The 23,201-nt window shown below is 40.5% G+C and overlaps 1 protein-coding gene across 15 annotated transcripts in view; it reads left to right on the plus strand.

Moving 5' to 3' along the window:
* tenm4 (teneurin transmembrane protein 4) overlaps positions 1-23,201 on the plus strand; it is a 155,652-nt gene that overhangs the window by 115,128 nt on the left and 17,323 nt on the right. For 10 of the 15 annotated variants that reach the window (XM_055012080.1, XM_023262741.3, XM_055012082.1 and 7 more), the window contains 8 exons: positions 205-472; positions 576-719; positions 3,331-3,580; positions 3,986-4,006; positions 7,301-7,533; positions 8,402-8,556; positions 13,783-14,660; positions 19,016-19,188. In XM_055012080.1, the coding sequence (XP_054868055.1) occupies positions 205-472; positions 576-719; positions 3,331-3,580; positions 3,986-4,006; positions 7,301-7,533; positions 8,402-8,556; positions 13,783-14,660; positions 19,016-19,188 (2,122 nt within the window). The remainder of the gene's footprint in view (positions 1-204; positions 473-575; positions 720-3,330; positions 3,581-3,985; positions 4,007-7,300; positions 7,534-8,401; positions 8,557-13,782; positions 14,661-19,015; positions 19,189-23,201) is intronic. The other 5 variants (XM_055012081.1, XM_055012083.1, XM_035944705.2 and 2 more) reach the window with 1 other exon arrangement.

Genomic DNA, 23,201 nt, shown 5'->3' on the forward strand with positions numbered 1-23,201 from the left:
GGGTCTATAGTTTTGGTTGGAGGAAACACTATGAAAAATACTGACCAAGGTTGTAGTAGCCACTGAAAAATAGACTGACAAGTTGATAATCTATGTGAAAAAAAATTGCACACAGTAGCATGTTATTAATCCTAGCTGAACCACTCAGCTGCTATTAGGATTCATGTCTTCTTATCATTAATAGGTTTTGTTTTTTGTCCATAGTCTCTGCAGGAGGACATCCCTATACCGGGGACAGAAATGAAGCTCAGCTATTTAAGCAGCAGGACCGCAGGTTACAAATCGCTGCTGAGGGTGACCCTCACCCACTCCGCAATCCCTTTCAATTTGATGAAGGTTCACCTCATGGTGGCTGTGGAAGGCAGGCTGTTCAGAAAGTGGTTTCCTGCAGCCCCAAACCTCTCCTATGACTTTGTGTGGGACAAGACTGATGTCTACAGCCAGAAGGTCTATGGCTTGTCTGAAGCTTTTGGTAAGTGATGCCGTATATTGAATAAAAATGCACATTTTTGCTTGTTTTATCCAGAACAAATATGGATCTCTATGGCTAGTTTTATCTTTGCGTTTTTCTTTAGTTTCAGTGGGTTTTGAGTATGAGTCATGTCCGGACCTCATTCTATGGGAGAAGAGGACTGCTGTTCTACAGGGATACGAAACCATTGCCTCCAAACTGGGAGGTTGGACTGTAGACAAGCACCATGCTTTAAATATCCAGAGTGGTGAGTCAGCTAGTAATCCCTTTTTTCAATTCCTCTTCCCAGCATCTTGTTCATTAAAACAACCTACACAAAGGATGATTTTATACCGCAACATATATTAATTTTCACACTCACATTATTAATATGTGTCACCATGGTTGGCATTATACTTGTTTTACAAATTTACTTAACTTGTGTCACCAATTAAATACAAAACAGCACAATGCGGGTCATTATTGTACAGTAAAATAGGGGGAAATTGCAAATGTGAAAACAATTATTTCATTTAACTTACATCAGCAATGAGCATCTCATTAACGAGCAGTTTCATTAAATGTCATCGGGACTCGACAACAGATTTTGTGTAGTGGACGTTTGCCTCTACTTACTACATTTTGCATATTTTATTTTGAATGTGCCAGAACGGTAGCTAAGTGCCACATGTCCACCCTGTGCCTGAGATCAGGCTTTTAATGTAACACTAAACTGCCTCCCTGACTCTTTCACTCAGACGCTTTTTTTTTTTTTTTTTTTTTTACCATACAACTGTGTCATGTACCCTTAGATAGAGCTGACTTTTTTATTACTGCCATCCATTTTGAGGTGAGGGGGGGTCAATTTTCTTACTGCTAGCAAATTACTCCTGAAAGGCAGCAGTAGAAATAACTTTGGGCAGCACCTGTCACTAGCTAGGCTTCACAGTCTGTTTGTGTCTGCAAGGGCTCATCAGAGGAGATGAGGCATACTTGAAAAGTGCTCAGGAAGGTGGCACTTTGATCTGTCATACTAAACCTGCTGAGTCTGAATGTGGTTGTCCAGAGGAGGGAGAGAGCTGCTCCTTGCCCCGTCACCACCACCACCAGCACTGTCACTTCCTCCACTGCCTCCCCCCTTTGGCACCTCTATGTCTTGTTCATGCCCAGCGTTTTTAGAATCATCCCTAATTTAATTGCTGTCAGACTGCTACTCCCAGCAGCAGCAGTCCCTAAGATTAAATCACGTCCCAGGAAGGGGATGCTTGGCTGATCGCTTCTGATAGACCAAATGTTGTGCTGCTCACAGTACCCAGGTCACCAAGTACCATCAGAAGCAGAAAAACTACCACAGACATGCAGATGCTGAATTTCAAATATGATTACATTGATTGGGCAGCAGGAACATCTTTGCATTTGCATATTTGACAATTTTCCAAGATTAGATTGGCATTGATAATGTAAAAAAAAAACAAAAAAAGCATAGCGTGCATGAGTGTGTGTTTGCATATCTGAGTGCCTGCACATGAACTGTACTCCTGCTGCTCTATTTTTGCTTGCTCCAAAGCCGTTGGAGGTAGAGAGGCAGGCACAATGCGAGTGCGAGTCAGTTTTTTTGTGATTGTGCTTGTGTGGTAATTTTCTAGCTCCAAGACATTCCACTTGTGCCAACGGGTTCTTGGTCCCCGTTTTGCCGTGAAATTGTGCCTGTGTTTTCATCCGCTAAGGCAACTTCTTATTGCAAACACAGGCACACAGGAGCAATTTCCGTGGCTTCCGTTAATGGAGGTACAAATACAACCCTGTTTAAAATCACATCCGATGCCTATCTGTTTGTTGACCTACACTTAATTTGAACCAAACAGGAACTTGCAGAATTAAAGCCCTAGAATAGGCTCAGTTTACCAAGTTCCCATTGTTAACATGTTGGTAAATGATTGCCTACTTAACCGACCGGTGACAGCCTAATAACATACATTTAGCATCCCATTTTAATCCTTTCGCTTGCCCTTACACATCATTACATATTTACATATCAAGCAACGTAGTTATCTTAATAATTATAATAATTAAATCTTTTGGAATTTACAAATACGTCTTTGCATATTAACACACCAGATTGGAAATCAATTCTCTATAGATTCCAGGTGTTTTTGCAAATTACTGGAGGTCAGATGGCACCATCACAGTGAGTCTTCACATTTGTTTCTATCTTAGTTGAAGTCCAAACTGCATTTCATGTGTATAATGTGTGTAATAGGGATTTCTATTGTGTGAATTGGGAGCTGTTATCTAACGCAGTGATGTAAACTGGATAAACGATTTCCAGGTGTGTAATTAATATATGCACATAAATAAATCTAAATACAGCTAAGTGCGGTCTTTGTCATCACCTCTTTTAAAAGTACTGTCACCATTTACTAATAATGGGAACACATTTAATATTTCTATAATTGTATACCAACTAGCATTCTTGGAATTTTCTCATTAAATAGGTTTGTACTTTTCATTTTACATGAACAGAATTTCTTTTTTCCTACTGAGACACAAATTCAACTTGAAATGAAATATCAGCTGCCATTGGTAACATATTTTGGGCGCTCTATATTCATTATTAGGGTCCTGTGTAATTATGCTAAAAGGGTTTTTGTGAAGAAAAAGCTGGCCTGGATGCATTTCCCTGGCTCATTTGATAACTTTCATAGAAGACTGGGAAAGCTGATTTAAGTGCCTGTTCATTAAGTCCACCTCCAACCAAAATTGAAAAAAAATTGCCAATATTAATTGGCCACATTACTTTGTTCTTTCAAAATAGGGCTTTTTAACTCTGCTCAACCCAAACAAGTTGCAGGTGTTACTTGTTTCTTTCCCCTCATTAGGTATTCTTCATATGGGCAACGGAGAGAACGTCTTCATCTCCCAGCAGCCTCCTGTAATCGGCAGCGTGATGGGGAATGGGCGCAGGCGCAGCATTTCCTGCCCCAGCTGTAATGGCCTCGCCGATGGAAACAAGCTGATGGCCCCCGTGGCTCTGGCTTGTGGCTCAGATGGAAGTCTGTACGTGGGCGACTTCAACTATGTGAGGAGGATTTTCACCACAGGAAATGTCACCAGCGTCCTGGAGCTCAGGTAACAAAGGAGTAGCCTGCTAACATTCGCTCAGGACCGTGAGCTCAGATGGGCTTGCACACAGGTCATAAGCGAGGCTGATTGAGATAGACGGAAATGCCCTAAAGGCAAAAGACTGATGGTACTGCCTCTCTCATTCACCTGTATCAGCTGGAGTTTGGTCTTCATAGGGACTGAAAAGGATGTAATGGGGTCTTAACAGAAGACGTCCCAGAAAACATTCCTTTCTTTGTTCATGTCAGCAAAGTGAGCTTTGAGTAGATTGAAAAAATATGCATATCTTTTGTCATGATTAACTTTCAACTAATTATTTCCTCCTTTTTAAAACTCTGTCTGCTTGCAACTAACCTTTCTCTTCTTTCTCTTCCTCTTCCTTTTTGTGCTGCTTTTGGCAAACTTTGACAGAAATAAAGACTTCAGGCATAGGTAAGCCATACAGTGTTTGCTTAAAATAATATAGGAGAGGGTAAAGCCCAAATACTTGGTGCCAAAATGACCTTTTGAGCCTGTTTCAGACGTGCACCTTTGGGCATTAAGCACAGACTGCATATAGAGGGGGAGATTTAATGGTTTATTAACTACGTCTCCTGAGCTTACTTAATCTCTGGAATCAGAGCCGTGCTTGCATCTTTACATGTGACTGCAAAGAGAATATATGGCTGATTATCCCAGTAGAGGCTGCGCTTTTCTTTAGAGTTGAGAGTTGAGTCAGATAGCATTGTCAGATACACTACAACTGATGTTATTGCCCGAGACATTTGTAAGACATGGAGCACATTTAGTATTCTGCTTTTTAAAGTATCCCTCTAATTAATTCCACAGAATGATTTGTGTAATTGTAAATTGTTAATGAATACCAACATTTCAGAGTGGACCGGTTTTTGTCTGACAGTTGTTAATGTAATTCTGTAGTCATTAGGAGAGTGTAGTTTATGGTGCTTTTGAACCAAATCATATTAGAAATCTAAAAAATACAGATACGCATATAAATAATATGAGGATTATCTACACTAGATGTTACATATTCACAAATAATTGCAGAATTAGACTGAATATAATAACTTTCATAAGGACTTTAGGTACCTACCTCCTGAAATGGCAACTCAGTGTAGATTTTATCAGTGGCTTAAGATACAGAGACCTCATTTTCCATGACAGGAAGCAGCGAGGGAAATCTCTGTGTGCTGTCTTTAGGTACCATGTCTTTGGCAAAAGGCTGCTGATTGATTTTCTATCACAGGGTCATGACTTTAGCCGGGAAACACATAGTCAAAGTGAGGATGAAAGACCTTGTGATGCTGGTCACTAGCTTTTGTTTTCAAGAATGACCATAATACCAAAACACTGAGAATCTTCCTGTTTCCTCTCTGTCTGCAACAAGCGACGTGCTAAATTTTTTTCTCTCATCCTTCATTCCTCAAATGTCTTCATGCATAACAGAAATGTTTTTTATGCTTTTTCATGGACTAACTTACACATCCCATACACACTCATGCTCCGTTTGGGAGAGCAAGACTAAAGAAACCTCAAAGCCCTATCCCTTTGGTCTCAGTGCTCCGAACACATTTGCATATTAAAAAGGAGATTTATCCAGGAAAACACAGCATGTGTCTGTATAAAACGGGTGGCTGCCTCCTGTTCATGTGTGAGCTAGCGATAGGAGTGGGAGGTGGGTGATCTCACTGCAATGCTCATTGACCCCCTACTAAGGATGTCCCCGTCCGCTCCAACCATTTCCACGACAGCATGCAGCAAAATCCAATTATCTTCTACAAACTAGATGTTGTCAGTGAATATAGATGGAGTATGTGGCCATAGCTCAAGGTCAGGGAATAACATCCCATAGTTTCAAACACTATGGGGGACCAACACTCTTCAACATGCAACTAAGAGCTGATAAGGTATCAGCTGATTGCACATGGCAGATAGAATGCAGAGCAGAATCCAGTTATTGAGATTTGCCACGGACCTACTCTACGACAGAAGTCATTTGTCCAGTCCAGCCTATTGTACCTGTACATGTACTGTAGACCAGCAAGTCAGTCAGCTTGGTAAGCGAACCGATTGTGACATATGTGCCCGAGGTGTAGTACCCTGTCATCACTGATTCATTGAAGGTCGATTGTCATTTAAAATTATGTAGAAAGATGACAATCCCATGGACCCACTTGTCTTTCTTCTTGTTGTATTTTTAAAATGTGGGCTTTGGCACTGTCATGCTGACCATAAGCCCTAAAGGAACCCTCAAGGTTACAGTTGAAATACTGTCCTAATCCACTTTGAATGACACCCTGCTGACAGGTTTTTCCATAATGCTTATCAGTTCTGGCAGAAGTGTGCTCCATCCTGCCCTGATAACTCTGGTCATCTTTGAGGTGGCACCAACCACTACATTGCTGGATGGGATGCTATTTTCAAGCATGCTCAGTTTACAGTGAGTTGTACTGAGAAACCCACAAATATGTTGTATTTGTTCATAGCAAGTTAAACGATTGAGTTAGTCACATTGTTATTGATAAATTCTGTGACCATGAATGAATTAACTGATAAAAGTAGTTAAAAGTGATCAGTCAGATGGCACTTGTGGAGAAAAGACCCTTAATCCAAGTACTGCTATTTTCAAGGAAGCACAGACAACACTGCAAAGTCACTTTCAAACTAAAATCAGTCTTGCCTGGAGTCTCTGGTATCCAGCAGGGTATAGCAAAGTGTCATTGGACTTGATTTCTCAGAGTACATTATAAGCAGAAGCAGATTTTTAATGGAAATAGTTCCCTGTGTTGCTTCATTTGTACTGCTATGGATTCGTGTACAGCTGTCTTTGTTTTCTGTGTTCACTGACACCTATCCTGACTGGAGTACACCAATAGATTGCATGCATCCCGCCTCAGCAGGGCTGGTTATATTTGGTTCTATTGTCTGTCTGTCAGGTTGGGCAACCTCCTGTGGATATGAAGGATTACTTTGTTGACTTGGCTGGGAATTTAATAGGATATTTCTCTGCACTGGAATATCTGCCTGATGGATGCATAATGTGTTTGGATTGCTGCTTCAGCTATGCATTTGCGTTTTTTCTGGAAAAAAAGAAAAATCCCATGGGAAATGGAAAACATACTTGTTTGTAGTTCTTCTAGCATAAACCAGGCCACCGCCATTGTGTGGATAGTTTCATATCATTGTTTGCTGATGATATCACAGGAATTTCTCGGGTCAGTAATGGGATAGTAATTAGGATTTCTGTCAAAGGAGCCAGTGTTCCCCAGTGAGACCCACTAGACCGTCATTGCTCTTTGTTTTTTTGATTCTGCATCTCAGTCAACATTACTATTGTTTGACGAACTTGACAGAGCTCCGTATGTATGCATTTATAGTATTTTTCACAGATGTCCACTATGTATATATCTACAGACACATTTTCGGATGAGTGGCATTCCCAGGCTCTTTTCACAACAGGGAGCTCTAACTAAGCTGACTGTATTGTATATGAGTTCTAAGCTCCACCATTATGTCATGTTTAATCTCATTTTATTTTTCCATGTTTAATCTCATTCTATTTTTCTTTTTCCATGTCCTGGGTTTAAACTATAATTGTGCCCAATTGACTCTCTAAATGGCTTTTGAATCCATTTTAATTGTATTACACAATGTTCTTATTGAAAGTGCTGTAGCCCTTCTGGCTTTATTGACTTGAGCCTCTTCCTCTCTTTTCCCTTCACTCAGCAACAGCCCCGCTCACAAATACTACCTGGCCACCAGTCCGGTGAACAGCGCCGTGTACCTTTCGGACACCAGCAGCAGGAAGGTGTTCAAGGTGAAATCCCTAAATGTTGTGAAAGATGTGGCCAAGAACCTGGAGCTGGTGGCTGGCACTGGTGACCAGTGTCTCCCATACGATGACACTCGCTGTGGGGATGGAGGAAAGGCTGTTGAAGCCACTCTCACTAACCCCAGAGGTAGTGCACAAGCTGTATTATCATGAATGCAGAATGAAGTGTTTCAAAACTGTTTATTTTTCGCTCTTTTTTTTTCAAGTACATTAGATTGCTCTTTTGTTCAAGACAGTAGTCCCAGAGGCTATATCAATACATACATAAATTCACATACAATACATCCACACAATCAATTCTGTTCTTTTATCTCCATCAACTGCGCATATGAAGCTAACTAGCTTGTTATTTTTGAGCTAAATTAGTTTTTTTTTTTTCAACAACATGGCTTTCTGTGAGTTTCCTTGGGTCTCATTTTTCTTGTTGTTTCCATATTGGATAATGCATGAGTCATTAGATCTCATGCTTACTTTTGTCCTCCAGAGGGACGACATTATGAGTCATATGTACTAAAATACCACTGTCCCTCTAAGTTGTGCACATGTACAGTCCAGCTTTGCACAGAAAACAGAGCCGTTTGTTCTAACTGCTGCAGAAAAGATGTCCATAGATGCATGAATATTGTTCATCAGACTCTAAAGTAACAGGAAAAAAACTGAGCTGCATAGCTGAGATTAGTATTCTTAGCTCCATTTTAGTTTGAGGCTGAGAGAGCATGAGAGAAAGGCTCTGTATTGATGAAATTTTAGTTGTAATTGAATCAATACTTACAGTACTCTTCATCTACCTTGATGTTTCTATTGTTCTCAAGCATTGATTAAAAAATCAATCCTCACATTAGTTTTCATTGTCAGGATTTGTCTTTAATTTTACTGCAGTGAATAATCCTTAATTGTCACGTAGCGGTGATCTGTCCTCACATCAAGTCGCAGATAAACAGAATAACTGATGGATATTTTCCTCTTGTACTCATTGGGTGACTTTTTATCTGCAGGCATTACGGTGGATAAGTACGGTGTAATCTTCTTTGTGGATGGGACCATGATTCGCAGGATTGATCAGAATGGTATCATCTCTACTCTACTGGGCTTCAATGACCTGACCTCTGCCCGACCTCTCAGCTGTGATGCTGTGATGGACATCTCTCAGGTACGACCTCTCCGACCTGCTCAGTCGGAATGTATTTGCCTGTCTCTCAGTTCACACCAGCATCCCCGAGTGACCGCGGTTTTCAGGAAGCTTTAACTCCCGTGTGGGTTTTCCTTTCTGTAGCTGGTTTCTGTAGCCTGGGCCTAGTTGTGCCTTGGTTTAGAGTTGGTCCAGATTCGCAGGACTTTCCCAAAGTTTTATGATTCACCAAGTGTATAAAGGTAGAGGGAGACGAACTTAGAGACAGTTAGCAGACTGTTGGGACTCTGCTGCCAGTTTTCAGGCTGAATACTGTTTTCTTCTGTTCACTTAAGGCAATGTGTCAGCAGACTTTTTTGTACTTTTTTTTGTACTTTTAATTTTAAAATTTAGCATGCTGCATCTAATTTTTGCTAAACGAGAAAAGGATGTCAAATCTGTTCAACCACTGATGGTCTGTCTGAAATTCACTGAGATAGCAGAGCTTCAGCATGCAACTATTTTGGTCACAGAGGCAACCAAAACTCTGCCAAGCTCAACTAAACCCTTTCATTGGTCACACCAGTGCACATGACATTTACTAGGTCTATCGGTGTGTGTGTGTGTGTGTGTGTGTGTGTGTGTGTGTGTTTTTGGGCGGCCACCCCGGTAGACAAAACACACTCTTTCAGCTTAGGAAAATCTTACATTAGACCAACTTTTTTCATTCTTTTCAAACTCATTTTTGGCCCACACCTGTCCCACATAAACAGACATATCTCAACAGAGTTACAGCAACTGGAGGGGAACTAGAGGCTTCTCTGTGGCCAGTTCATTTGAAGCATCTATTAATGCGTGAGAGGCATTTAGGGAATATGTGTAAATTGTAATGTCTACAGACAGCCTGCATGTGTAGCGTTTAGGGGGTAAGTTGTAGCTTCAGAAAACAAGTTACGCTCTCTCTTTGTCAAATGCATGAGTTTCTGAATGCATATCACTGTTCTGCCTCTCACCACAAATAAATTCTTAACCCATGGGAGACAGTGAGATTTGATATAACGGCCAACCTTATGTATTGCGTTTATTCCAAAGAGTGCAGCTAAACCATGTCAGGAAACAGTGCTTTTGCTGTTGGAGAATCATATCAAAATGTTAAAATGCACAATGTCTCAGAGAAACTTTTTCTCTGCCATGATAGGTGCGAGGTGGCGGCAAACTGAAGCACGTCAGAAATTATAATAAAAATGTAATACTGCCTATAAAATAGCTTGGGCTTGTGAATGGATTTAATGTGAAAAACATTTATCTGCATTTTTATTCCTGTTTATGATAATTTACATTATATATTGAGAAATTTCCAAAATTTATATAACTGACAAAAAGATAACAAATAAATTCTGGCTGTTTTTCAATCTCAAAACATGCAGTGAAAAATTTTGGGTGCAGCTAAATGATTGCAACCAGTGTGAGCCTGGAGTCCCTGGATAGATTCGTTGGTCCAGAGTTCAGGAAAGCAGCAACAAACGCAGCTGTGCCAGCCGAATTTAAATCACCTCATGGTTAATGAGCAAATACGAAAAAATAAAAGAAAATGAGCAGTTAGTTGGACACAGTCCAAGCTTGGAAAATTGACAAAAACTAGGAAAAAAACACAATACTGGAGTACAGAGCCATGCCGAAACCAAAGGTGGCACTATAGTCCCAGGAGCTTCCGTGTCTCTGTCAAGTGGCCACACATCCCCAAATACAGAGGGCCGTTGACCTATAGCTGTAGGGGGATGACGAGGATGACCTGTAACCTCACTGGCTCTTAATTCATGCACACATGTTCACTGATGCACGTGAACACATGTACACACACACGCACACACACACACACGCACGCACGCACGCACGCACGCACACACACGTACTGAACAGAACACATCCCTCAGGCAAGGACACTGCTCTGAGGTCACATCACTCTCTGGCTTGGTGACTTCCCTTTGGAGGTGACAAGACAGACTTTTTGCATATCTATCAGCCTTAACATGGCTGTTTTTCCATCTTTGCCATACCTCTAGCGAAGTAATTAATAATCCAAAAAAATCAATTATTCGTGTTGTGTGTTTTGTACATTATTGATAATTGTTTCAGTTTTACTCCCATTAACAGAGCATTTCTGGGCTCAGTTATAAGACTTGATTGATGTCTAAGCCCTGCTCTCTGTGCAAACACTAGTTTGTTTCTTGCCCCATCGTGTATGTTGTCGAGTGCGACTACCAAACAGGTCCTGAGGGGGCCTCGGATGCCAGCGGAGAGAAGCTTTTTGTGTGTGTGAAATAATGTATTCAGTGGAGGAAGCAAAGCCTCCAGCTGCCTATTTCCAGCCCCAGGGGAACTCCATCCCCCTCATGACCCCTGCTCGCTGCTCCCTTACCTCCTCGCACACAAGTGCCTATAGATGCTCACCATCCCAGTTCCACAGGCACGACCACGCGGGCAGACTTGACTGCAGCTCCACAATGATGACAAATCACACAAGCATTGCCAGAGACACTCAGACAGTAAAAAGCATCCATTAAAAATTCATCCAGAGCACATAGCTTCCTACTTCAAACACTCCCCAACCCCTCACTTAGAACTAGAGTTTCTCTGGAGAAGGCTCATCACAGTGGTCATTACTTTTGCTGTGCCACACCTGTTTTGGGCTAGATAATGTCAGATTTCTGTCTCTCCTCTGATGAGGTCATTGTTATCTCGCTGCGCCATCTGTGCAGCGAGCGAGCTGCACCAAAATTCACTTTTAATTCAATGAACAACTCTGTAACCTTTCTTTCTTCTAACTTTTTTTTTTTAATTATCATGCAAAGGACAAGAGTTTGACCTCGTTCAAGAATCTTTTAATTTGTTTATACCGAGGCCTTAGGTCCTCGCTGTTTGAGAAATCCGTTGCATTTTCTGTTTCAAGTCTTGAAAATCTTCCCTCCATTCCCTGCTGAGTTCATACTTAAACAGAGGGGAAACTGTGTCTTAAAACAAGATCACTTTAACATATTTCAAAGCATGTTAGCAGCTTCGGAAAGCTTTATCAAGAGTCTGACTGTGACATTCAATTCAAATCTGAGAGGAACTTCAAATAATGACATATTACTCTTCTTCAGACAGGCATCACGCTGGTACGAGCAAACACTGAAGTGAAGGCACTGTTAATGGAAAATGTCATTATAGTTCTAATACAAGTTCAAATACAGTTAAAAATAGTTGTGTGTTGTTGTGCAAATCCGTGGCTCGCCTCTTCAGCCGATGGGCACATTTTGGGGGTTTTTTGCTCGGGGCGGCTGTGTCAAGCAAGCACTACTGACAGCTGCCCCACTGTATAAAAGGGAGGGTGTGATCAGGTTACAGCATATGGGACAGCAGCTCGGGAAATATCCCCTCATCAGTCAGAGTGGCGTGAAAACCTCCTTACAGGCAGCTCCCCCGAGCCACTCCACACTCTGGCTCATGAAATATTTAACCACCAGTGTTGACAAGAAATTGGTTTTAAGAAATTGAAAGTCTCCCCTTCATTACCCAAGTAAATGCATTTTTTCTGCTCACTGAAAGACGACATTTATCCACTGCCAGTCTCCTGTTTGTTGTATCTGAGTAAAAGATATATCCTGTTATATAAACCTCCTCTGTTTCGGGGACGGGGAGATGAGGGGAGGTTTGTGGGATGTGAGTTGTGTGTGATGCTCGAAACTGTTTTTCAGTCAAAGGTGGACAAGTGTTGCACTTGTAATGAAAAGGCAGGGATTCAAGAGTATGACCAGTGCCAAGAGTGCAGAGGCATTCAAGTATTCGCCTCCACAGAATCCCCAGTCAGTTTTAAATCGATAACTGTAGTCACTTTAACCCCAAATGTGTGCAGATAGCACCTAAGTTAAAGGCATAATACAGCGGGCTAGCTGTTAGCAGCCTGCTACTCTGTGAAGGAAAGTAGCATGGAAGAAATTAAATATAATGTGTCATCGATTTTCCACGTTTCTTTGAGGCATTTTTAGCCTTCAATTTTCAAACTTAGAATTCAAAACAGGAGCTTATTTTACTAGTAGGCCATCTGGTGAATTTACTGTTTAAATGTTGTTCACAGACAGTAACTAAATGCCCACTTCATGGCCAAATAGCATTGATTCTATTGTCCAATTTTCACTGTTATGCAGATAATAACCTCAACATTTGTATTAGTTGATTTGTTTTAGCTTTCTACTCACTATCCTTATCCCAAGAACACATTTTTGTATTTTTGTTTGAGTATGATGTTGTATGTACATATACACAACCTGATACTCAGGAGATTTCTCTTGTGTCGATTCTTGTTTTAAAAATAAGTACTTTTGCATTTTACATTTCCAGGCCATTATGACAAATTAGTCAACCATGGTAACTTTGTTCCCATTTCCTAGATGCAGGATGAACTATCCAGACTAATTTTAAGGCTGCTCTCATCTAAAAGGTTGCTAAAATCTGAACCTGTCTTTGTATTTTGGTCCAGGTTTTAATCATTCTCCTTTGTTGGAGCTCCAAGGCTTCTATTGAAATATGGCACTTCATATTATGTTTCTAAGAGATCCCACTGGGATCATAAGTGAGAGGGGGACCGGTAAATTGGATGAAGCCAATCATTCCAATTTGTTAAAAGCCTGATACATTGTTAGCAGAACAATAACTCATAATTTAGAAGGCCAGAGACAGGCTAGGCTTTCATTTGGTAAGTGTGCTCCAGTTTCTTTTCAAGGACTCATGCAATCTCTTGTCATTACAAAATTAATAACCCAAAGCAAGGAAAAACCGAGACTCAGTAGAGGTGAAGGATGCACAAGCCTTGTCCTTAGGTGTCCATAGTTCCCATGATCCATTGCATCGTGCTTTTTTCTCAGTTAATCTGATCACTTGAACGATCTCTCCTCATGCTGCCCTTCCCCGGCGCCATTGCTATCATCTTTGATCTTAAAAATCATGTTTTTGTGTTTCCCCTTTAAACAGTACGCCAGCTGTTATTTTTCTCCTTATCAGATAATGAATTGTTTCAAAAAATGTTTTTGCTTCCAGCTTATGCTATGAGATAGCACACCTCTTTCCCAACAGCCTGTCTTTTTTTTTTTTTTTATAAGCGGTTTTAAATGATGCTTCCCCTTCAGGGACGGCTTCCGTCAGATAAAGTGAAAACTGTGTGGATCAATAAGAGCATGGTCTGTTTTTGTGACCTGCAGCTGATATTTCTGGTGTGTTTCTTCCTCTTAGGTTCGTCTTGAGTGGCCCACAGACCTGGCAGTGAGTCCCATGGACAACTCCCTGTATGTCCTGGATAACAATGTAGTGCTCCAGATCTCAGAAAACCATCAAGTCCGTATTGTGGCTGGCCGCCCCATGCACTGCCAAGTGCCTGGGATTGACCATTTCCTCATGAGCAAAGTGGCCATCCATGCCACCCTGGAGTCAGCTAACGCCTTAGCTGTTTCCCACAATGGCGTTTTGTACATTGCTGAGTCAGACGAAAAGAAAATAAACAGAGTACGACAGGTGTCCACCAATGGAGAGATCTCCCTGGTTGCAGGAGCACCAAGTGGCTGTGACTGCAAGAACGATGCCAACTGTGATTGTTACTCTGGAGACGAGGGCTATGCCAAGGACGCTAAGCTGAACGCACCCTCTTCTCTAGCAGTATGTCCAGATGGAGAGCTTTATATTGCAGATCTTGGCAACATTCGTATTCGCTATGTGCGAAAAAACAAGCCCTATCTGAATCCCCTCAGCATGTATGAGGTGTCCTCCCCCATTAATGATGAACTCTATCTGTTCGATTCCAACGGCAGCCACATTTTTACACAAAGTCTGACCACGGGAGACCACCTTTACAACCTGACCTACACAGGAGCCGGAGATATCAGCAGCATTACTGATAAGAACAAAAACACTGTAATCATCCGACGAGACACAACAGGAATGCCTCTCTGGCTGATGGTCCCTGATGGACAGACCTTCTGGTTCACCATCGGCACTAACAGCGCCCTTAAAACTGTTGCCGCCCAAGGTCAAGAACTAGCTGTAATGACCTACCACGGAAGTTCAGGACTGCTGGCAACGAAGACAAATGAAAATGGATGGACAACCTTCTTCGAGTAAGTCACGTTACACATTTATTAAATGCCTTTATAATCCTTATACTCAAAAAGTTGAGCTGATTACTGATTCACCCCAGAGAGAGAGGGACTACCAGATCTGGTAAATCTTCTAAATCCCATATACAGTTTTCACAAAGTCATTTTTGTAATATCTGAACTAAAATGCTCTGAATTTATTGTACCACTAAATGCTAAGATGCTTTACTGAGGGAACGTGTAGAGTTGAAGAGCTCTTTGGCATCTGAGGTTAGTACTTTGGCATATGAGCTACCTTCTTATGTCTGGATGTCTGTGTCACTCAGAATACAAGACCTGTGGAAGTATGGGTGTAATCCTATTTGCTGTTATCATACCAAATAGGATTACTGGATGATATGTTACTCATCTGCACCCTTGCTTGCAGTGGCAAACTGCAGACCATCACTTGTCTGAAGATGTTGGGTGCAGGAACAACAGAGTGCATCTCTGCTGGCAGGCAGGCCGGGCAATATAAGCATAATAGAAAGCCAGGGGTATTAATTGATTGAGGCGAACCACACATTGTGCGGGAACAATTGAAAACACACCCACATGCTTCACCATTTGAGCTCAGGATTTCATGTTCTTGTGACTTGTGTGGAGCAATCTGTCCCCCAGCTTAATATATTGTACCAAGGGATACTGTGCTAACTGGATGTCATTCCAAAAAGTGTGATTAAGCAGATTGGCTGGTCAGACATCTGTTACACCTCGCTGGAGGAATATAACTCTGACACATAATCAGACGCTCTGTTTAATATGAGCAGACATTTATCACCTGTGTTTGATTTGGTTGTCATCTGAGACGGTTGTGCTGGAACAAAAAAAAAAACCAAAAAAAAAAACCGATGCAGTGGAAATGGCACCAACGCAGCCATGCATAGGTATTTCTCAAGGTAGAGTGAGTTGCCTACGGGCCCAACATATTCAGTGGGTGGTTGGAATTCTGTATTATTTCTCTTCGACTTTCTGTAAAATGGCTGCTGTTATTATTAGTTTTGAATATACCCTTCCGTGTTATGTGAAGAAAAGACAGAGATTATATAGCGCCAGTGACACAATGGGATTTTAGTGATTAAATACAAGCAATGGCTCAGAGTATTCTGGTAGTCTCCCCTAAGAATAGAAAAATATTAAATGTGCAGAATTTTTGTGATATTTGACTTACATATGTATTACTTAATAACAACACAAAATTTATTTCATGTAAATATAGATACTGTGGCATGTAAAAACATTATTCTAAAAATGTTTGTTCTGAATATTAATTCATCATCAGCTTCACGAGCAATGCAGGCAGACATAAAATAATAGAAAAATATGTGCAGTAATGAACTGTGATAGTTAACTACATCTATAAAATGGTGTCCCTCTGATTCACAAAATACTCAATTTGCCCTTTTTTAATTAACAATGCATGCAACAATTCATTAAACAACATAATCATTAAAAAGATTGCAATTAAACGATTGTGTCTTCATGAAGTTCCACTCAAAGCTAACAAACAAATCATTTTTATTTGTCGCCCACACCTAAACAAATAGTAGTCAGTGAAATCCAATTTGTGTCATCGCTCTGTAATGAAAAAGTTCTATTACATATATTAAATATTGTAATCTGGATTATACCAGTAGTTAATATGAAAGTTTAATTGAAATTGTTCAGTTTCCCATTAATTACTGTGCTAAATAATAACTATTCATTGATCTGACAACATTACAAAAAATAAATAAATTTAAAACTAGGTTTAGAGCTATCCCCTTTTGAAATATGAAAAAATGTTGACAAAGTACAAAATACCATCAAACATGTCTCAAAACATAATTATGTATTGAAAAATATGTTGGATAAAACGGAGACGATTCATTATTCAATTTCCTGTTTTTCTCTCTTTTAAATTAAGCAGTGACTTCACATTTACCTTTAAGCAAACCAGTTCATCCATGTTTCATTTAGACCCAATAAAGAGTGTTTGTTTTTCTGGAATAATTAGCTTTGAAGGTCACTCCACCACCTGAGGGTCAAAACCATAATTTGCTAACATCAGATCCTCGACTTCACTCTGCCCAGCAAAGTGCAATACTTAGCATTTTACCCATATTAATTAATGCACATTTGCATCCAGTGGTCTATAGATCAAAATTAATTTCAATTAATGCAGAAACAATTACAATGGATTGATTGGAAAACAAAATATATCTGCTACACTGTCCTTCTGTTTTAACTATCAGCCTCCTCATTCGTCATGACATTTACTCTGCTGACCTCCCACTATTTTTCCTTGTAATGATAAGTAGTTATGCTTAAGGGTTACTGTAAATCTATTGAATTGTATTGACTTCTCAGAGACACCTAATTATTCTTTCACCCTTCATTTGACAAGCTGATTATATTTCTATTTAGTAACAAATGCACTAAAGCCAGTGAGTTCAAGGAAATGTTCTTAAGTTCATTTAGTGCATCAATAAGTCATCTGTCACGTGTGTTCTGAAATGTTCGGGCAGCAAGAGAAAATAAAAATAGGAGAACACTGCATGGAACAGAGGCTGGGTTTGCTTGAGGTGATGCTGATGTGAAGTGTTCAGCCTATTGTTGGGTCCCAGCGTGAAAGGTCATAGAGCTAGCATGTGACACAGAGGTGATGCGATCCAAATAGACTTGTGGCCAACCAGGGGGAAAATGCTCCTCTCCTTCTGCTGAGCACCCTGCCCCTACATACCCCTCGCGTCCACAGAAAGCAAGCTAATAGGCAGCTGAGCTGAAGCAGGCCGGAGCCATTAGAGCTCAGCGGTGAAGCTCAAGGAATGGAACTAGCTCAAGGCCCTAATTGAGATGGAGAGAGTTTGGGTCAGTGATCAAGCTGAGACATGTAGTGTTGCTCTAGAATGATGTTTCTGTCTTGTGGAGCCAGTCGTTTCTGCAGAGGTATAGGCAAGCAGGAACATTTTGCCAAATGAATTTAATAGCTAAAAGTAGTTCCATATCAGCAGCATGTAACTTGTAGTGCTTTCACTCATGCAAAAACTTTGCATGATGAACTCTGGGACAATATATCACTGATTCAATGTAAGCAGTATCTAAAGAAATCAAATGCTTAGATATAAATTACTCTGCTATTTAGTATTTCCTGAAGTGGAAGACTTGGGTTGAAATGCATCTATGAATCACAGTCCCTAGTACAGTTGAGATCAGATAACATTTATCTCTGGGAGATGATTCCTCTCCCACTCTTCCTTTCCATATTGGATATTTGAGATGGCAGCGCTGAGGAAATATCTGTAAACCGGCACCCGCCATCTCATTTATTAGAGGCTTTATTGTGGCAGGCAGCAACATCGAAAAGGGCTTTCCAATCTGTATTCAGTGCACGGATAAAAGTCTTCATTCTAAGTAATGTACCGTTCACTCACTCCCATTTTGGAACACTGGCAATCTGAAAGATTTCGAATTGTTCAATGCTGATGTGCTCTCTGAGCAAAATGAAACAATCTGGCCACTCATGTTCGTGTATGTGATGAACTGACTGATTTGTAGGCTCGAGGGATGCTGCATCTCTCCAAAGAGTCGCACCTCACTGCTCCTATTTCATAGACTGTATAATGAGATTAGGTGATATCACTAATCTTTTAAGCTAATAAGCACTTTTCCAAAATGTAAAAAGGTGTGTGCTTTCTCATCTTGGTCGTGACAGTTTTTCCTCGTCAATAATTTTTCTCTATTGCGTGCTTCCATCCTTTAAAAGTTACTCGCACACTGAGAAATATTTATAATAAGGTCCCATTCACATAATGTTGAAAGAGATGGAAAAGTCCGAACCTGCTCAGCTTGTTGGTGCACCCGCTCTTAATTCATGAACAGAAAACTACAGCAGCTATTGCACACTTTTTAGAAGTTGAGTTGATTGTGCTTGAAAGATTAAAGCTGTTAGTTTTGAGTTTTATTACCTGAGGCTGCCAGCACTGATTTAGTGCTGTGTTTACTGCTTGTGTTGACACATTTCCACAATTTGTGACACCAAGGAGGAAAGGCTGGACTCCCAGAAAACTCCCATCCCTACCTGTACCACCACTGGAGCCCTAGAACACTTAATTTACACGGTAACCCATAATCACAGAAAATCTGAAATGACAGAGCAGCTCATTACTCACATTGATATACTTAATGCATTAATGCCTACCTATCCCGCATTTATGAATATGATTGCTTTCTTGTGATTTAACAAATCCCACCGAGACTCCATAAATTTTTCATGTCACAGCGCTGTTGGTGAGTCACACTTTCAGATGACATGCGTCTCTGCCGTCTTTGGTTCACGTCTGTGTATTTCTTTGTAGGTATGACAACTACGGGCGTCTGACTAACGTCACTTACCCCACGGGCCGGGTGAGCAGCTTCCGCACAGATGCCGACAGCTCGGTCCGCATCCAGACGGAGGGCTCCAACAAAGAGGATATCACCGTCACCACCAACCTGTCAGCCTCTGGCACCTTCTACACTCTTATGCAGGGTGAGTGTCTTTTACTGGAGCTTATAAGTGGAGCAGGTGTTTTTTTTTTGTTGTTTTTTTAAGTACATGTTGTGCTGCCAAAAGCTTTTTACTGTGCTTCAATGAGGAAATATTCATGTTTTTAGCATTCCTATAAAGTTGGAACTAGATGCTGTGAATATCATGAAGCGACTCTTCCTGCTTTGCATTTTGAAAGTTTGTTTTTTTTTTTTAATTTGCTTTGGTACAAGATAAGATATGATCAAACTTTATTAGTCCCAAAGTAAGATCTTGTGCCAGTTTATTGTGTCAATACAACTAACATAAGAAATACAGTGTCTAAAAAGTAAAAAGCAGTAAGACATAAGTATGATACAATACTGAAATAAATGAGCTAAAATGAGGTTAGAATAGAACAGTAAAAAGCAATGCTGGCAATTATATGGGGGTAATAAGTTACATCACAAGTGATAATAAAAAAAGAAATATTACATTGCCCCTGAAAATTAAGTGAAAATTAAGTACTGCACATATTGACAATGCTATACATGAAAGTGAAAAATTGCACATGCAATCAAAAAATTGCAAATGATGATGAAATATTACACCTGAGAAATGATAATATGAAATATTGTACATTACATATTGCGTATGGCATGAAATTAAATGCTACACATGATGCAGAAACTAATATTTCACACCCTATTGAGAAGTAATATTACAATGATATTGATAATATTGTCTAGATGTAATTTGTAGAAAGGATTGGGCTAACTGACAACTTTGTGTCTGATGTTGCCTTAAGTTCTCAGTTATGCTATTAATGAACTGTTTAGTTGTCTGTGCAGCAAATGCCATATTTGTGAATGTTAAAAAAGATCAGAATCCATGACTTATTGTGGTGAAGAAGCAGTGCTCTGCTGAATCAGGGAGCTATGTTGTAGGAGCCAATAGCTTCTTATAGGAAGGCCCAAGGCAAACTACTGTCAGGTAAGGCACTAGACAAAAAGCGGTTCAGAGATCTCTGTGGACTGTCAGTTTGGGGTAGACCCTGTTTGAGACGGAGCTGCCTGGGATGGAAACTCACAGGCAAACACCCTCTGGCTTTATCTGCTAGGGCCTCAGCCTCTCATAGTACTGTGGACTGCCACCATGTGGGCTACTGACAGTTTGAAATGAGACTACTCGGAAGAATTTTCCTATGAAAACTGTAGAAACTCATATAGAATAACCAGAAATTTTAATCTTTGCAGATACATAGGTGTTGATTTTTTCAAAAGTAATTTCCCAGTGGTTTGGGCAGTACAAATAATATTTTATCTTACTATACTGATGCAGATATCTCAAATCCTGGGGAAGAATACCAAGTCTACCTGCATGACTGTATCTAGGGGCCAAGAAATATGGCTCACCGCTTGCAAATTACAAACCTTACAGTGTATTCAGAAAGTTTTTAGATGCTACACAATTTTTCCATATTTTGTTTTATTTCATTCTTTTGTTAGAATGGATTTAGTTCAGTTTTTCTTCATCAATCTACACATTATTGAAAAGAACAGATATGTGGAGTGTTTTGTAAATGTATTCAAAATAGAAGACTGGCATAAGTTCCCATCACTTAGCACATGGTGAAAGCACCTTTGACCGTAATAACAGCCTCAAGTCTTGTTGGGAATGTTCCTGCAAGCTTGTTAGACCTGTCTTTTGGAGGTTTCTTCCATTCTTTCAGGCAGAATTGTTCAAGCTCAACCAAGTTGCACAGAGAACATCATTTTCAGGTCTCTGCGGAGATGCTCTGTTGGGTTCAGGTCTAAACTCTGGTTGGCCCCTACCATATTTTCACAGAATTTTCCCGAAGCCACTCCTTTGTTTTCTTGGCAGTATGCCTTTTCCAAATCCTGAGATCCTGAGCACTCTGCAAAAAAGTTTTCACTCAGGTTTGCTCTGTATATTTCTGCATCCATCTTCTCCTCTGTCCTGGCGAGCATCCCAGTCCCTGTCGCTGGAAAACATCCCCACAGTATAATGGTGCCACCACCAGGTTTCACTGTAGGGGTGGTATTAATGAGATGATGCTCAGTGCCTGGTTTCCTCACCACATACTGTTGGGACTCATGGCCAAATAGTTCAATCTTTGTTTCGTCAGACTGGTGAATTTTTCTTCTCGTGGTCTGAGAGTCATTCAGGTCCCTTTTGGCAAACTCCCAGTAGGCTGCCGTGTGCATTTTAGTGAGAAATGGCTTCTGTCTGGCAACTCTGGCATAAAGACCTGGTAGGTGAAGTGCTACCCTCATGGTTGTTCTTCTGTAAGGTTATCCCACCTCCACAAAGGAATTCTGGATATCACTTATAGTGACCATTGGATTACCTATTTAACTGAGGCCCTTTATCCCTGATTGCTCATTTTTGACTAGATGGCCACAAAGTGGTGGTGGTGGTTCCAAACTTCTTCTATTTCTGTTCAATGAATTTAATCAAATCAGGTTATAAAAGCATCCCCAGCATGGGTAGAAGTAGGATGCACCAGAGCTCATTGTCATACCAAAGAGTCTTTCATTTTTAATAAATGTAACAAAACACTCCAGAAGCCTCTTTTTGCTGCGTCATTGTGGAGTATTGAATGCAGACTGATGAGAAGGTGATTCTGAAACATAATAAAATGTGAAAAGCTTAAAAGGAATCTGAAAACTTTCCATTTTTTTTTGTTTATCTGTTTCTAACAACATGTGTAGCGCAGCTCCCATTTCCCAGAATTGAAAAAAAAGACATTGATTTTCTGTCTTAAAAATAAATCATAAAACACAATGCTGGTGGTCCATACTAGAGCCTGCAGGATTAAGAAATTTACTTAGAAAGACGTATGAGGAGAGCTGCCTGTTTATTTTTAGCACATTTAGACATTCCGGTATCCTCTTTTTAACCAATTACTTCATTGATTACTCGTTAATAGCTTTGATCTCTCTGGACCCATTTGAGTTTTTTAAATGCTGCCACATAGCTTCTGATTTAGATTTAAACGCGTCCTCCTCTCTCTGGGAATACTGACTCACTGCAGAGCTGTGTCTGAAACAGAAGATGACAATCTCTGGTTTCTCACTGTTGTTTAACAGAGTGGTCACCTCCATGTTGTGACCTTGTCTTAGACATCTGCCTGTGAGAAAAGCGGCGCCAGGAACTCGGCCTGTTAATTAATTCACTATTGTCTGCTTTGTACGCTGGCAACTGGGTGATCACATAACACATGAATGCACTCCTTCAAGATTTTTTTCTGGTCATCTGACTGTGTTTTTGTCCTTTTCTCTGCAAGCTTTTGCACAACTATGTGGAGCTGGTAGCTTTGAATTCCAGTAAACAAAGGATAGTTTCAAGGACGTGTTATATTTACATCTCCAACCAGGTGTAACTTCAGCACAAACAAATATAATGTAAGTTTCTGTACATATTTACACATACTAGCCACTATGTAGAAATTACAACAAGGCTCAGTGTGTTTTTTATTCTTCAGCAAAAACCTTATTTGTTTGATAAGCAAAAATGGTGAACCTTATCATGACAGGTTTACTGTTCCATTGCTTACTGTATTTTAAACAGTCTGCAGCCTCCTTAAATGTCACAGTAGAGCAGATCCCTCCTCCCTTGCTGAACTGTATGCATGCATTAGTGTTAACTCCCCAGTTCAGCAGTATTTCCAGCTTCCACTGGTCTCAGAGGCCTCCTTTTGGTAGGGTCTGCCCCAGAGGTCTTTGGTCAACCCCTGAGGTGTCTGCATGATGGAGAGAGGTATGGGCCAGCGCAAGGTCAGCCCTGCCTCCTCTGCCCATTCCTCTTGTGTCAACTGCACAACACACCCTGTGGTGCTTTGTGCAAAAGCAAAAGACACCAAACTCCAGCTTCCCACGTGATGCGCATTGTTGATCTTTGTCCACAATAAAGAAATTGTCACAGCCACACGAACATGACACATCAACACAAGGAAATTGCAGTGTGTCTTTTGAATTTTTTTCTGTCAAAGGAAGTCAACCGACTAATGTAGT

The sequence above is a fragment of the Amphiprion ocellaris genome, chromosome 7 (genome assembly GCF_022539595.1).
Source record: "Amphiprion ocellaris isolate individual 3 ecotype Okinawa chromosome 7, ASM2253959v1, whole genome shotgun sequence".
In the NCBI taxonomy this organism is placed as follows: Eukaryota; Metazoa; Chordata; class Actinopteri; family Pomacentridae; genus Amphiprion; species Amphiprion ocellaris.